General features: G+C 34.9%; 1 protein-coding gene across 5 annotated transcripts in view; it reads right to left on the bottom strand.

Moving 5' to 3' along the window:
* Positions 1–17,356, bottom strand: part of LOC121429136 (kinesin-like protein KIN-7I) — a 57,149-nt gene that overhangs the window by 972 nt on the left and 38,821 nt on the right. For 2 of the 5 annotated variants that reach the window (XM_041626054.1, XM_041626055.1), the window contains exons 22-33: positions 16,578–16,685; positions 14,344–14,514; positions 13,672–13,842; positions 13,224–13,328; positions 11,772–11,879; positions 10,684–10,854; positions 9,985–10,089; positions 8,584–8,754; positions 5,410–5,471; positions 3,639–3,739; positions 3,011–3,173; positions 1,927–2,042 (exon numbers count right to left, since the gene is read on the bottom strand). In XM_041626054.1, coding sequence (XP_041481988.1) covers positions 1,927–2,042; positions 3,011–3,173; positions 3,639–3,739; positions 5,410–5,471; positions 8,584–8,754; positions 9,985–10,089; positions 10,684–10,854; positions 11,772–11,879; positions 13,224–13,328; positions 13,672–13,842; positions 14,344–14,514; positions 16,578–16,685 — 1,552 coding nt within the window. The remainder of the gene's footprint in view (positions 1–1,926; positions 2,043–3,010; positions 3,174–3,638; positions 3,740–5,409; positions 5,472–8,583; positions 8,755–9,984; positions 10,090–10,683; positions 10,855–11,771; positions 11,880–13,223; positions 13,329–13,671; positions 13,843–14,343; positions 14,515–16,577; positions 16,686–17,356) is intronic. The other 3 variants (XM_041626056.1, XM_041626057.1, XM_041626058.1) reach the window with 3 other exon arrangements.

Below are 17,356 nucleotides of genomic sequence, written 5' to 3'. Positions count from 1 at the left end.
CTGTAACCCCCTCCCCCTGCGTATGCCACTGCGACCATCCAATAATATGAAGGTAGAAACGATTTGGTGAATTCACAATACAGTGCAACACCTATAGGTTGCAGCATACACATTGATTTCTAACTCGACATCGTAGGCATAGGCAGCGCAAGGTCATGACAGTGCTAGTGTACTTTTGTGTGAGTGCGTGTGTATACCATCCACTGCACTGTGGAGGAAGAATTAACCAAAAACGGTCTAAATTTCGCAAAGGAATATATGGCAAATTTCTCTCCCACCTCCTAGTGGACCCTGGTTTACAGTACATGTTTATACAAGCAGCATAATCGCATGCATGCAGTGTTTTCACCACAGAGCTTCATTTTGATGTTGACCTTTTTCCCATGAGGCTTTGTGAATCCAATGAATTGCAAAGCCATGCAGGCATGATTATCAAATTCTGATAAGCAGTTAATTTGAAAAAAAAATCAAGAGATTTTTCAACAACAGATGTCATAACTTTATGCAAAGACTGAGAACAGATATGTCAGTGGAAATTACTGACAAAGCTCTCATTAAGCAAGACACTCCCCTGATGGTTAGAGGATAGTGATTCAAACCCAGTTGTATGTTTTAAGAAAATATAAACATCTATTGAGCTGAAAACATGAAAGACTGAAAATTTAATGTTTTGAAAGACCCTAGGACCATGTCATACAAAAATCATTTCGACGCAAGAAGAGAGAAGTGGATCACGATTCAATGACATCATTTGAGTGATTTACTATCAGGTCAGACATGAACTGCTCACACTCCAAGTTGACCTTCATTACCTCGGTCAAAAAACACAGCATGTACAGAGATTATGACATTTGTTCCTGCGATATTTTCTCTGGTCTTGATATCTCAGAGGGCATAGGGTTAGAGCTAGGATCGTAATAGAGTTTTTTGTACAGAATAATATACAGATGAAGTTTAAGGTTTATTTACTTTTGGAGATTACATTTTGTGTTTGGCTTAATGTGCAGATTTTCCATCGGAGCAAATGTCATGGAACCGCATGTGGATGGGCTTGAATGAGTTACAGAATCGGCGTTGACGAACATTTGACTTGAAACTGTCCAACCGCATCCATTAATTGTATTTGTGCTTTGATTTAAAGATTCATGCTTGTGATTCTAAATCTAAAACAAAATAAAATCTAAAACAAAATTGCTTGGATGCATCCTGTCACCCATTTCACAGAACGAAGACCCTTGAAAGACCACTGAAAGACTGAAAATTGGCAAGGTCTTTCAGCAGTCTCCCAGATCACCGAGATTTGCGGTGTCTGTGGAATGGCTTCGAAAGCCTCTGAAAGGCAGATTGGTATTCTTGTGTTGCTGAACTTAAACTAGTTCTACAGTGATCTTCGAATGGTCTCTCAGAGATCTTCATGTATTGATCTTTCAGCAATCTTTCTAAAAGACTTTCACTGGTCTTTAAATGATCTATCAAGGAACTCTTGTTCCTAGTCTTGCTGAACTTAGACTAGACCCACTGTGATCTTCCAATGGTTTTTCAGAGATCTTCATGTATTGATATTTCGGCAATCTTTCTAAGGACTTTCACTGGTCTGTAAATGATCTTTCAAGGAATGCTCTGGAGAATACCAGGAAAAATCTTGACGGACCAACAAAAGATAGTGGAAAGAGTAAACAAGACCTTAAAACGATCATTGAGAGACTGCTGAAAGACCACTGAAGGACCATCTTCAACAAATTTTGGAACCCATGAAGACCACGATGACCAAACATTGAAAGGACAAATCAGAATTGTATAAGACCAAATAGATGGCTGAAAGCTCACTAAAACACCACCTAAGGAGTAAGAGAATTCCATGATCTTTCATCAGAGGTCTTACAATGGACTTGGTCTCCATGGAATGGGGGTTTAATGAATTCCTACCTGTCAGGGGTTGGGAAGGTTGTATTTCTTGTGTTTTCTTCTCAGCAATGCTCTTCAGCTTCTCATACTTCCCTTTCCAATATAACAAATGTTGTTTTAGGTTGGAGTTCCTTTCACTGAAACACAAAATAAAACAGTGGGTGACTTGAAGCAAGAATAATTTGGTTTAAGTTTATGTGAATCTCGCATGGCTTTTATTCGAAATTCCAATATTCAACTCATATGGACAAACAGAAAGAATGCCAGCTGGATGGACAAACGACAAGGAAACAGAATGCCTCAAGCAACAACATCTGATTAGCAAGGGAAGGCATTTTAACACTTGAAATAAATATTCCTGAAATTCAATAAAAGAAGTTTAGTGTTGATAGATGTTTTGGTGATAGACAATATTAGCACCTGCCTCAACACTAAACATGAAATCAGACTGGTGTAAGAATTGACACCATTGATTAGGTGATAAGCTATGCAATGGTCATGACTGGTATTACAGTATGTAAACCACCAATCAGTGTATGAATTAGATTCAGCTGAGGAAAGATTAAACTACCAACTATAGCACTGTACTGAAAGTCAACAAGTGTATTTCAAGGTAAGTCAAATAAGGTACATGAGAGCATTGAATCATAAATGCTAAAACCCCAATATTTTGAGTAATATCCAACTTTGTTCTGTGATAAAAAAAAACAACAGAATTATGATCATTCTATCGAAGGTCAGAGCGAATTTGAAAAAAAAATCTTTTTTCTACCATATGTTGTTCTACCAATTAAATTCTTTATCAAATGTATATCAATCCTTTCTTCACTTATTTTATAATTATTTTTTAGAATTAATTTATTAATTTACTCATTATCATTATCATTTTGGGGGAGAGTCTCCATTAGTTATAATTATTTTTTAGAATTAATTTTTTAATTTACTCATTATCATTATCATTTTGGGGGAGAGTCTCCATTAGTTCAAAGATAATTCAATTCTTTTTCATTAAAGTTTATATTTCAATGATGAAAATTAATATAAGATATCGTTTTTGATTGATAAAATCAATGCAAAATATAATTGTTTGATGGGTAAGACTTACACTTGTTCATCCCGCTGTTCTTTTACGGCACCATACTTCTTTTCAGTTAACTTCAACTCCTTTCCCATCTTCTCAATTTCAGCACGTAGGGAGAGGATCGAGACATCGTATGATGCTCCCGACCCACAGATCCCGGCTTCCGCATAGTTTCCCAAGGAGAGAACTGAATGGAAGATAAGAACAATATTAGTTACTACTGACTATTTTGATATTAACAAAATTATGCGATATTACCGAATAGTGAATATTAATGGTTTCATGATTATGATGATATATCGCAGTGACAAGATAAACCAGCCCTGTAGAATTGACGTCCTTAATTACAATACCAATACATACATAGATAGGGGCATTAACAAATCTCATAAAATGGATTCTATCTTATGTACATCTGATTTTATCTATTAATGAACCACTCCACGTAATAATGTATACAAAATAAGAGGCAAAATAACGAAAATGGACGAACCACCTGAATGAGAACCTGCCCATTTGTCCTACATTATCTCTCTCTCTCTTTCACTCAGTCTTTCTCCCTCTCTCTATCTTGCTCTGTTAGAAGATATCTAAATATCATATTACGCTATTAAACACTGACATTACGTTACAAAGCACAAAAATTAATTACTTGAATTATCAGCCACTCTATTGTGTTCTCGTCTCAGCTCGTGTCTATATTCTTTGTTTTTCTCATCAAGGAACTTCCTCTCCGACTCTAGATCTCTGATTCTGTAAAAAGAAAGGTCGACATATAAGTATTAACGACTATTTCTAGTTTTGGTAAGTCCCCCCAAAAGTAAATGTCACTATTCCATATTATTACTAAATAATACCGGGTGGAGGGGACTTCCATTGACGAGTGCATACCAGGCACGACCATGGGGTTTCGTAAAGCACCCTCAAGCAGAATTTTCCATAGTCACCTCCCAACAAGTATTGGAAACAAAACGGCACCCTTGACAAGTATTCCCTGAATGGACCCCCTAAACATGAACAGCGATATTTCAATTGTTTTATCACGCACGTGATCACGGACGTCGGCTTTACCTTTAATTACATGCATTGGGTTTAGTACCGCCCCACATCCCACACACCTTGCTCAAATCGGACCCTAAACACGTAGTGTTGGGGCAAAAAGTACATCCCTTTGTAAAGCATTTTAGTCTTCTTTATACTCTCGCAAATTTGACCATAAAAAAGTAGCTTTCCTAGCAAAATATATATCATTTTTTAGTGTATTTGTGTTTTTGACACCCTTATTATATTTCGTATGTAATCTGCCCAATCTTGAAAAAGAGATCCTCTTAACTCGTTTCTTTGGTCGCGTGGGGTATCCACTCGTCAATGGAAGTCCCCCCCTCCCCCCTCCCCGTTTCTTTGGTCGCGTGGGGTATCCACTCGTCAATGGAAGTCCCCCCCTCCCCCCTTCTTTGGTCGCGTGGGGTATCCACTCGTCAATGGAAGTCCCCCCTCCCCTCCCCTCCCCCCCGAGATTATATCACTGCATGTGCCCCAAGACAGTTGCGGCGTGAAGGATATAAACTGAAAATGTGTTTTATTGCATGAATTTAATAATATTACACCAGATTTTAATTCATTCGGGTGCCCAATAAAAATACAATATCTGATTATTTTTTTGCTGTCTTTTTTTGTATGAAACACTGTTTCAATCTTTGAATCTTATAATTATAAAAGGCATTTGTATAGTGCCATCTATCTTGAAATAATCTATTTTGAGGCACATTGTTATTATCATTACCCTGGCTTTAGCCCAAGCTGCATTTCAGCACTCAGTGCATTCAAGGATCGTTAGAATGAGAAAATAAAAAGATCTTTTTTTTTTATATTTCCAGTGTCCAAAGAGGAGAGTTTACATGTGTGATATCACAGAACTTGTTCCCGTGGCCAATCTGAGGATCCACATAGCAATGTAGTGATCACAACACCCCAAACAGTCATAACATTCTTTATTCTTTGTCCAATTTAACTCAAACTTTCGTTGATCTTATTCTATGACTTTTCTGCTTTCACACAAGCTAACTTGATCCGAGGGATTCATTCTTCTTTAAGGTAGCATTATCCCAGTCTTACAAAGAGTCATGATTGATCCAATCATTCTCAACTTATGGAAATCCATCCATACCATAATTTCATTCAACAAGGAATTTGCACATTCTACTTTACAAAGAGAATCACACTGAATCTGCAAGAGAACGATGTATGTATGAATATACGACATATCCAGAAAATATTTTGAACAAATCTGCATTTTAGATGTTGACATTCACTGCTGGCCATCCACAGTTGTGTTTGATCGGATCAATCGCAACTCTTTGTTAGACGAGGCCCAGGTGAATTTGCTTCCAATTCAACATCCACTCTCTGTGATTCATCCTTACCTGTCCTCTAACTTGACGACTTTTCTCTCATGCTCCATTTTTAGTGCGTTGATTTCCCAATTCTTGATATGGCAGAGAGAGAGAGAGAGAAGATGCATATTAATGAGTCAGAAAGAAGAGGATCGACAGTATTTGAATTCCAGTTCATCGTGATCTAGCCGTGAACCAGAATAGCCTGGTGGTTAAGTCGCTGCCCGGAAGGCAGTAGATGGCAGGTTCGAATCCCACTGGTTCCAATTTATTCTGACTTATGATTCTCATTAAAGATCGAGCATGCGATCTTAATACCGGTACATAGGAATAATGCCAAAAAATTTGTTTGCAAATCATAATTTCCTCCGACTAAAGTCTCTTTATTTACTATAGAAAGAAGATGAGTGTGATCTGGATTACACATATGAACAGGGCAAACCGTATTTTGGGTTTTTCAGACCAAGTTTCTACTGGGGTGACACAACATTTGCTCCTGCGACAATCGCTCCGGGCTTAATTCGGTCCAAGATGTAGGATTAGGGTTACACTTGGGTTTATGTTAGGTTTAGTGTTAAATCCAGAGTTGAAGTTGGTCATTACATTAGTGTGTGGAATTTACAGCGGAGCAATTATCGGCTGGGCAAATATCTTGAAACTTCTACTGGAAAAGGAGGGGGGGGGGTCAAATTTGTCTCAGCCATGAATGAAATGTCCTAATTTTATATGAATTTTGCATATCGCACAACCAGGTATATATAAATGCTGTCAACATACAGTTTCTGTACAGCTGACCCAATATTCTTAAACTAATTTTACTTCATGTCCGTTTTCTTAATCCGTTTTTATGTCCATTTTCTTAATCCATTTACTTTTGTAACCTAAGTTCTCATATATGCTTTGATTATTGTATACACACTAAGTAGCCTCCAAATTAGCATTTATTATTTTTAGGAGACTTTAGCTCACTTGGCCAATATTGGCTTTATTTAAAGTCCTCCTGTTTATTTCTCATATCATTACTGTACATGTACACAGGCCTAATTATACACGAATATCATTGTATTTATTTTTAAGTAGTGTTATGCATGTTTACATTTTTAAAATACTGATGTGTATATTCAAAGTGTATTTTTTCTATGTAAAATACATACCTGTACTCATTGTCTTTTTTAGAAATGAATAAATGCACTGAACTGAACTCATCAAATTATGCAGATTTTTGTTATAATTTCCCTTCAAACCAGGTGTTCTGAGATTCATCCTAGGACTGGCTTCATAATCAATGTGCCTTTGTAATACAGTCATCCCAACACCAAAAAGTTCAACACCAAACTTTGAATTGGAACCAACATTTATTTGGGCAATTCTTGAAAATTAAAAAACCTCACCAATCATGAAAAGCATGTCTTTTGACCTGAAGCTTCTATCCCATGCACTTAACCCTGGGGGTGGTTTCACAAGGAGATCAGTGTGACTTAGGGGGTGTTGCAAGAAAATATTTGCAATCAATCGCAAATATTCTGTTACAATTTTACAGTTGATCGATCACTTTTAAAGGAGAATGAAACCATTGGAACAAGATAGCTTGTGTGAAAACAGAAAAATCAAAGAAACAGATCAACAAAAGTTTGAGGAAATCGGACAAATAATGAGAAAGTTATGAGCATTTGAATATTGCAATCACTATAGCTATGGAGATAGCAAATTGGCAATGCGACAAAGATGTGTGATGTCACTTGTGAACAACTCTCCCCATTACTTTAGTATACATTTCACTTGAATTGCCTCTTTTATCAAATCTATCCATAGATCATGTGTTCTTTCTACATGAGGGCATGTAATACATATTTTTTAAGAATACATCATGGATAAAGAGTTTGTATCATCATAAGAAAAAGCAAAACAGAGACATTTTGAGGGTATTTTATAGTCCACCAAAGGGAAAGTTGTTCATCAGTGACATCACACATCCTTGTCGCATTGCCAATAGGAGGATCTCCATAGCATTAGTGATTGCAATATTCAAATGCTCATAACTTTCTCATTATTTGTCCTACTTTTCTCAAACTTTCTTTATTCTTATTCTTTGATTTTTCTCTATCTACACAAGCCTATTTGTTCCAAAGGTTTCATTCCCCTTTAACTTTAGCAAAAGGGATTACCCTCCTTGTTTCATGGAGCAGAATAGCAATCAATCGCAAATTTGCAGTTAATTGCATGGCATATGCTTGATTTCAGGAACAAAAATAAACTTGCAATTGATCGCAAGTTTCTTGCAATGCCCCATTTGAGTCATGCTAAAACGCCAATGCACACTTATATTTTACACAGAATCTGACTGATGGATACACGGAAGCGCGCGTGATCGGACAAATGTCACGCTTAAAGGGATGCTCCCGGCTGAAGATATTTGTATCTCTCTAAAATGGAGTAAAATTCACAGAGCAAAATGTTGGAAATTTGATCGAGATTGGATAACAAATAACAAAGTTATTGAATTTTAAAGATTTGCATTATTCCGGTGGAACAGTTCTAGGCATGTCTTTATGAATATTCATTAGTTGGGCTGATGATGTCATATCCACACTTGTTCTTCTGTATTTTATTACTAGTATATGAAACTAGGTCTATTCAAAATTTTCTACCAAGAATTAAAACAATTGGATTGACAACTGATTAAGTCCATTAGTTATTTGTTGCCGCATCTTATTTCATCATAATGGAGACACACCATTTACACATAGTATGATTTCATGCAATAACATAAAAAATAGGGAAATGGGGATGTGACATCATCAGCCCACTGAATAAATATTCCTGAAGACATGCCGAGAACTGTTTTACTGGAATAATACAAATCTCTAAAATTCAATAACTTCGTTATTTATTATCCGAGTTTGATGAAATTTTCACCATTTTGCTTTGTGAATTTTACTCTATATATCTAGATATAAATATCTTCACCCCAGAGTATCCCTTTAAATCTTTATAAAACACCCACTGGTTATTCACATAGTCGAGCTTTCAGGTACAATAAATGAAACTCTTTCCCCCTCTTTAATATGTTTTTCCTGCTTCCCCTTACAGCACCATCAGCATCATCATATAATGGATACCGGCCAATCACAAATGTCCATATTGTTATTATTATAATATCCATCTAATAAAGACAATAACACAAAATTATATTTGCGGACATACCACTCTATCTCGGGCTTCTTTGACCTTGGTCTTTTCTGCCTCCAGCTCCTCTTCCAGTTCCTTACACACGGCATTAGTCCTTGACTCCGCCTCGCCGACATCTCGGACAGAGCTCATTGCCGTTTCCTTCACCTGCTTTTTCATCTTCGCGCATTGTTTCTCCAAAAGCTCCTGGTGATCAAAATAAACAAGATTGGATAATAAAGTACTGAAGTGATGATGTCACAATTTTATTTTGCATTTCAACATTTTGGATACCATATTCTGGGAGAGCATGATGGACCAGGCCAATAATACATCGACTTCAATGAGGTTAATCATGATGATAATAGTATATGTGATTTGTAATGCGCCAAATCCATTCTGCAGAGTGCCCAAGGCGCAGTGAAAGAAAGAGAGAGGGAGAGAGAGAGAACAGTATAAATACAAAGATAAATCAAGGAACAATTAAGGAATAGGAAGCATTGAACAGACGCGTCTTCAGGTAGCGTTTAAATATGTCAATGGAAGTGCAGTCACGGATAACCAGGAGAAGGTCATTCCAGCGAACAGGGCCAGCATGAGCGAAAGCCTGTACCCCAAATCTCAGCAGATTTGGGAACAGTTCGGGAACCAGAGTTGGATGAATGTAGGGACCTGACAGGAGTGTATCTGTTAATTAAATTAGTATTGTATTGTGGAGCAGCCATTAATTGCATGGAATACTGGGAGAGGGGTTTTGAAGATGATCAATCGCTGACCTTTAACCAATGAAGAGATTTCAGAATGGGTGGGATATGAACATGTTTTTTGTAAAGGGTGACTATGCATGCTGCACCGTTTTGGAGTTCTTACAACTGGGTGTTGGGTAAATTCTAAAGCAAGACATTCCCAAAATCAAGTCATGCAAAAATCAGTCCATGAACTAATTATTCAGTTGCAGATTTTGACAAGTATTACCTGATGAACCCAATATTCATCTTCGGATTGATTTCATTTTTATTTTTTATTTCATTAACAATTATTTGCAATTAATCGTACAAGTTTGAAAACCCAGGGCTGTTCCAGTTTCATAAGATATGACCATTTGAATAAAATAAACCCATAAATGTTTAGAATCATAACCACAAGTAGAATCTTGCTTATGTTAACACCACATTAAATTCTATTAAGTTCGCTGACCTGAAAGGAGCATTCAACTAAATTGACATGAAATTCATGTCAAATGATCAGTGATACTTCCAGCATTTCATTATGATTATGTATAGGTTTTTTAAGAAATAAGGACATGATACTTACAAAATTATGAAGCTTAGGTTAAAATTTGTCATGCTGATGCCATCAGAAAAGCAGAGCTTAAGTGTTAATTCTGCTTTTTACATGTTAAACAAGTAAAATATAATTTGATAGAAGTAGATTTACCTTTTTATAAGAGATGTCTCTCTTGTCTTCTTTGACCCTGTCAATTTCTTCATCTTTGGCTTTGAGATTGTCTTTCAATTCGTCACACATACGCTGAAATTGTGACTGTTGGGCAGACAAAAAAAAGACATACAGCTAACAATGAACTAAATAACAATGGTTAACATTGATTAAACTATTACAAAGTGGTTACATACAAGTTAAATGCTACAGGAATTCTTGTGAGACTTAGGGCCTTTTCACACGTGAATCTTGAATCATCACTGTAATAATGATTGTGATTGTAATTGTGACTGTGATTAGCGTTCTTGATTCTAATCATGTTCTAGTTTGGTTTCACACGTGCTAAAAATTTGTCATTAGCCTTACATTTTTTACTGGAATCATCATTCAAATTACGATTTTTATACCGTGTGAAAGGGCGGATAGTCTCTCCAAAAGGGGCTCAATTTATCTTTGTTTTTCAATTGGGTACAATATCATTAGAACTTGCCTCCATTTTGAAATTTTCAAAAGGTGATTTCTTTAAATTGGTCTGAATAATATATTTTTGGGTTGAGTTTGGTTGATAAACAAATTTCCAACAATTTCAAAAGAGAGAATTAGTAATGATAAAAAAGGAGCTACCTATTGATACAATAATATCTCATAAATTCATTCTCATTTTATTTGGATTTCGATATTCAAAATGTCACTTACCACTTTTTCTTTTTCTTGTCGAACCTTATCCTTCTCGGCTTCCAGCTCTTCTTCTAACTCTTGACAAGCAGCGTCAGTTCTTGACTCTATATCATCAATTTCTCTGCCTTTACTTAGTATCGTTTCTTTTACCCGATTCTTCATTTGGACACATTGTTGCTCAAGTTGTTCCTAATTTTGGCAAGTGAAACAATTGAAGAAAAAAAAATATAAGTAGACAACCACATACAAAATAATACTGATGAATAATAATGGGTTACAGATAAGACATACATTGTCTGTATCTAAGTGCTTACAGATATATGATTAGCAAGTATCATTAAAGGGATGGTCCAGGCTGAAAGTATTTATAGCTTGATAAATAGAGTAGAATTTACTGAGCAAAATGCCGAAAATTTCATCAAAATCGGATAACAAATAACAAAGTTATTGAATTTTTAAGTTAAGCAATATTTTGTGAAAACAGTCATCATGAATATTCATTAGGTGGGCTGATGATGTCACATCCCCACTTGTTCTTTTGTATTTTATTATATGAAATTTAGGCTTATTCAATTTTTTTCCTCCAAGAATTAGAAAAATTAGATTGACAACTGATTTAGTGCATTAGATATATTTATTGCTGCAACTTATAATGAAAAAATTATGATTTTATGTAATCACATAAGAAAACGGGAAAGAAATTTAGAATTTAAATTTAGAAATTAGAATTTAGCATGAAACCGTCAGTATTCTTCTCATTTGTTCAGTATTAAACACCGAAAATCAGTACTACTTGGCAGCTCTGGGGCCCATCTCACAAAGAGTTGCAATTGATCCGATCAATCGCAACTATGGAAAGCCAGCAAAGTCAACACATAAAATATATGTTAGTTCAAAAAAATATCTAGATATAAATACATATCCATAAATTCATTGATTTCTTGACAATTTGGTGTGTTCTACTTTGTTTACAATTGAGATTTTGCAAATTTCCTGCAGAAAAATTTATGAAACTGATGGAGTTATGATTGATTGGATCAATAGTAACACTTTGTAAGGCAGGGCCCAGATCTATTATTGCATATCAAGTCTACTGCACTTCTTACCTGCTTTTCCTTTGCTTTTTGTAAAGCAGCTTCTAGTCTCTGTTTGTCTCCTTCTGATTCTTGTACCGTTCTTCTCAAGTCCTCATACTCTCCTTGCAATCTCATCTCCTGTTTAAAGTAATCGATCATTATTATATAAGATGAAATTAGATGAAATTTTATTGTGCAATATCAATGTTATGTACTACTCACACAATACGAGATGACATTTTTTCCTTTCTTTCTTTTTTTTTCCTTCTGCAATCTTTCTTTTCTTCCTCTCTCCCTGTGTCTCTTACTCTTCTTTTCCCTTTCATTTTCTTCTTCATCTATATATATTATGCATTATTTTTTATTTGCCCTGTCATTGACATTTAGTTTACACTTTTCCTGGGTTTCAATTACATTCTTTTGATTTAAATGTAACTAAACATGTTATTTCCATCTTTATTAAGCTCATTTTAATGTATTGTTGATGTTTTGATTTATGGCAAATGGCAAATAAAGATGAATTATATATCATTTTATTTATACTCAAAAATTGATGTAAGAGAATCAAATCGAAATATCTAGGGAAATTTTATATAAAGGGCAAGTCCAACCCACCTTAACTTGATTTGAATAAAAAGATAAATAACACACAAGCATCACACAAAAATATAACAAAAAACAGATATATATGCATCCAGGTGAATGTTTCATAAAGCTGTTGGTAAGTTCAAAGTGACTTAAAGAACGACTGGTGATCCTTTCTTGTGGTAAATGGTATATTTATTGGCAAGAAACATGCAAGAAACGATCCCCAGTCATTCTTACAGTCGCTCCTAAATTTATTTTGAACAGCTTTATGGAACGGGCCCCTGGTCGACATGCACATGCGGGATACAATGACATCCACCGAATACTATTGTGAAATATGCAAAAATGAAATATTGTATAATCCATGCAACAAAATACAAAATATGAGCGAGTGGCATCGTCAACTCTCTCATTTGCATATCACTGTGTTTTGCATATTACTGTTTTGTGAAAAGTGAAATTCTAAAATGACACAACTTTCTTATTTCAAATCCGATGTGATGATGAAATTTTCAGCTTTATTTCAAACATATTACCCAAGTTTTGTCATCGTTGGACAAACAGCAACCAATGTTCGCATGAGGAGAGTTTTGCAAGTAAACTACATTTGTGACGGACACACAGCAGACGGACGGACGACACTTGGATCCCTGGGTCTCGCCTTCACCTCCAGTGGGCGAGACAAAAAAATGAAACTCACCAGTCCATGAAAGTTTGTACTAGAATTCTATTTCAGCCCGACCCCTGTCCAAGTTTACATGTAATTATCAGAATACCATATAATTAATCACACAATTTTTTTTCAATATCAATTTTACAGGACACCTAGTTCATTTTGTCATTTAAAAAGAGCTACATTCAGTAGAAAAGTGAAATATGTTAAAGGAAATTTACCTGTTTGTAAGAACTATCTCTCCTGTCTTCTTTAAGCCTGTCAATTTCTTCATCTTTGGCTTTTAGATGATATTTTAATTCATTGCATGTCTGTTCATACTGAGACTGTTGGAAAGAAAGTAATTTAAAAAAAAAAGTGAACCTTGAAAGTTTCAATAACTGAAAAAAAAAGTTTATTTAATTAAAAATACCTGTGCCCTGACAGGCAGAATCAAATGAATAATAGAAGTCTTAAAATTCAGAAAAAAGTGATGTTTTGGTTTTTATTTTAAAATAAATGTGTAATTTATTTGTAATTAATTTGGGTTTATTTTAGTTATCCAATGTTTATTGAAGAAAAAAGTGAAAATCTAAACCAAGAAACAACAATGAAAAAGATTTTAAAAACATGAGGAACAATAAAAATGTGAGAATAATGGCAAATGAAGAACATGTAAATGTCACTTACCACTTTCTCTTGGGCTTGTCGAACTGTAGTCTTTGCAGCTTTCAGCTCTCTTTCTAACTCTTCACAAGCAGCATCAGTTCTTGACTCTATATCATCAATTTCTCTGCCTTTACTAAGTATCGTTTCCTTGACCTGATTCTTCAGTTTGATGCATTGTTGCTCAAGTTGCTCCTAATTTTGGCAAGTGAAATAATTAAACATAAGTTGAAAATAAAGTTGAATATTAATTTGAAAAAAACCAACAGCAGTTATGATAGTAATAAGAATAAATCTAATAATGATAAAAATGATGACAATACTGCTACTAATAATAACATAAAAATAACAAAAACAAGAATAATAATGCCCACATAATGAAAACAAAATGTATTTTTTAAGGAAATATTTACCAATGGCTTATCTAATTAGACATGAAATCAACCAACATTTACAGCAAATAAGAACTTGCATCCAAGTTTGAAATTTTAAAAAGGTGATTTCCTTTTAAATCTTATTGGCTGAAATAATACGTATTGGGTTGAGTTTGGTCGATGAAAAATTTCCTACAATTTTCGTAGAGAAAAATAAAAGTAATGATAAAATGATAAACAAAGGAGCCGCCTATCGATACAATAATGACTCATAAATTCATTCTCATTTTAATTGGATTTCGATATTGAAAATGTCACTTACTACTTTTTCTTTTTCTTGTCGAACCTTAGCCTTCTCAGTTTCCAGCTCTTCTTCTAACTCTTGACAAGCAGCATCAGTTCTTGACTCTATATCATCAATTTCTCTGCCTTTACTAAGTATCGTTTCCTTTACCCGGTTCTTCATTTGGACACATTGTTGCTCAAGTTGTTCCTAATTTTGGCAAGTGAAATAATTGGAAAAAAAAAGAAGTTGACAACCAAACACAAAATAATACTGACAAATAATAATAAGGTTACTTATAAGACATGAAGCTGTTCAGAAGTTACTAACAATTTTACTAAAACCTTTCTTATGGTAAATAATACACACTGGATGTTCATTGATGTCAATTAAGTTCTAAAGAAAGGGTCACCATTTGTTCATGAAGTCAATCATAATCTGGAAACAGCTTTAAGAAACACCACCCAGTGCTTCAATGAATATATCATCGCACGCACCACGAACCGTCCTCTCTGCGCACTTTGATGCAAAAGTTAGTTTGGCAGAAAACGCATTTAAAGAAAAGCTTTTTTAAAACCAGCAATAAGTCCACCTACAAGGAGAGCAACTTATTTACCGGTGTCTTCATTCCAAAGTTTCATCCCGTATCTTTATATTTTTTTCAAGTGAATTATTTACGCAACGGTGGGCATCGAAACAGAGCGGACGGTTCGTGGTGAAATCGCGAGGCGCGATAGCGCACAGTATCTATTCCACGAACTGTCCTCTCTGTTACGATGCCCACTGTGGCGTAAATAATTAACTTCAAGAAAATATAAAGACACAGGATGAAACTTTGGAACCTGAACTTTTGAACGAATAAACTAGTAAATAATTTGCTCTCCTTGTATGTGCACTTATTGCTGGTTTTAAAAATGCGTTTCTTTAAATGCGTTTTCTGCAAAACTAACTTTCGCATCGAAGTGTGCAGAGAGTACGGTTCGTGGTGCATGCGACGATATCTTCCTGCTAAGTATTTACTTACTACACATGGGTAAAGAGAAGTAAAATCTATGATGAAAACAGCCAACACAGACATGCACACCTGTTGGGTGTTTCATAAAGCTGTTCAGAAGTTAAGAGGAACTTTAATTAAGCGAAATTTTAAAATGTCATTACTTTCTTATTTTATATCAGATTTTGATGAAATTTTCAGAATTACGCTTGTCCTTTTTATTGGGGTGGATTTGTCCTTTAAAGTTACGAACAACTTTTGGCAAATGATCTTGGGACTGATATCTATGAATGATTGCATTGATTATTGTGTATGAAACAATCATAGATATCAGACTTATGATCAATTACATCAACCATGTTACTGCATCATGGTTGGAGATACGTGACCCTGTCTTAATGGAGAAACTTACATCAGGGGCCTCGTAACATAAAGCTTAGCGATTGATTGTGAGACTGATTTCTAGGATTATTGTGTATGATCTGTCATAGATATCAGTCTTATGATCAATTACAAAGCTTTTAATATGTTACTGCATCATGGTTGGAGATACATGACCCTGTCTTAATGGAGAAACTTACATCAGGGCCCTCGTAACATAAAGCTTAGCAATCGATCATTTGGCTGATTTCTATGGCTGATCACATTGATTATTGTGTATGATTAATCATAGATATCAGCCTTATGATCAATTACAAAGCTTTATGTTACGGGGTTGCAGATACGTGACCCTGTCTTCATGGAGAAACTTACATCAGGGGCCCCGTAACATAGAGCTTAGCGATTGATCTGGGACTGATTTCTAGGATTGATTGCATTGATTTGTGTATGAATCAATCATAGATATCAGCCTAATGATCAATTACAAAACTTTATGTTACAGGGTCCAGGGTTGAAGATACATGACCCTGTCTTCATGGAGAAACTTACATCAGGGGTCTGTAACATAGAGCTTAGCGATTGATCATGGGCTTGATTCTTATGATTGATGACACTGATTATTATTCATGATCGATCATAAAACTCAACCAACAATCAATTGCAAAGCTTTTTGGTACAGGATTTGAACCTTGAACCTGTCATCTACGGACTGCCTGTCAGCGATTCTACCACCAGGCCACCAGGTCATTCACAGGCTCCAAGATTTTTACTCCATCTTTTCTTTTTAGTTTTTTTATTCCTAACATAACAATGCAAATTTAATTGTTTTTAAACGTAGAAGTATACTGATTATGAATATAATCTTATCATATTTCAATAACTCTACTGCACTTCCTACCTGCTTCTCTTTTGCTTTCTGTAAAGCAGCTTCTAGTCTCTGTTTGTCTCCTTCTGTTTCTTGCACGGCTCTTCTCAAGTTCTCACACTCTCCTTGCAATCTCATCTCCTGTATAAAGTAATCGATCATTATTTTAAAGTTTATTTACACTTGCAAATTGATTAGTAATAGAATCATTTCTGAATATCTATGGAAAAAAAATTCAATTAAAGGGATGCTACGGGTTGAGAATATTTATATCTAAATAAAAAGAGTAAAATTCACAAAGCATAATTTTTTTAAATTTCATCAAAATCTGATAACAAATAGCGAAGTTATGAAATTTTAAAGTTTAGCAATATTTTGTGAAAACAGTTACATGCACGTCATCTTGAATATTCATTAGATGGGCTGATGGTGTCACGTCCCACTTTCCTTTTTCTTATGTTATTACATGAAATCATAATTGCTTCATTTGTTCATACATGTGGGAATGATATCTCTCCCTTGTAATGAAATAAGTTGCAGCAATAAATATCTATTGCACTTAATCAGTCGTTATTTAAATATTTTGGGTTCTTGAAGGAAAATATTTGAATAAACCCTATTTCATACAATATAATACAAAAAGAACAAGTGGGAAAGTGACGTCATCAGTTTACTCATTGAATATTCATGAAGACATGCCTAGAACTGTTTCATCAGAATGATGCAAATCTTTAAAATGCCATAACCATGTCATTCTTTCTCTGATTTGGATCGAATTTTAATAGTTTTGTTTGTCTGATTTTTCATAATCT

Source organism: Lytechinus variegatus, chromosome 15, assembly GCF_018143015.1.
Source record: "Lytechinus variegatus isolate NC3 chromosome 15, Lvar_3.0, whole genome shotgun sequence".
In the NCBI taxonomy this organism is placed as follows: domain Eukaryota; kingdom Metazoa; phylum Echinodermata; class Echinoidea; order Temnopleuroida; family Toxopneustidae; genus Lytechinus; species Lytechinus variegatus.
The sequence above is the reverse complement of the archived record's forward strand: the minus strand, read 5'-3'. Positions and strand labels throughout refer to the sequence as shown.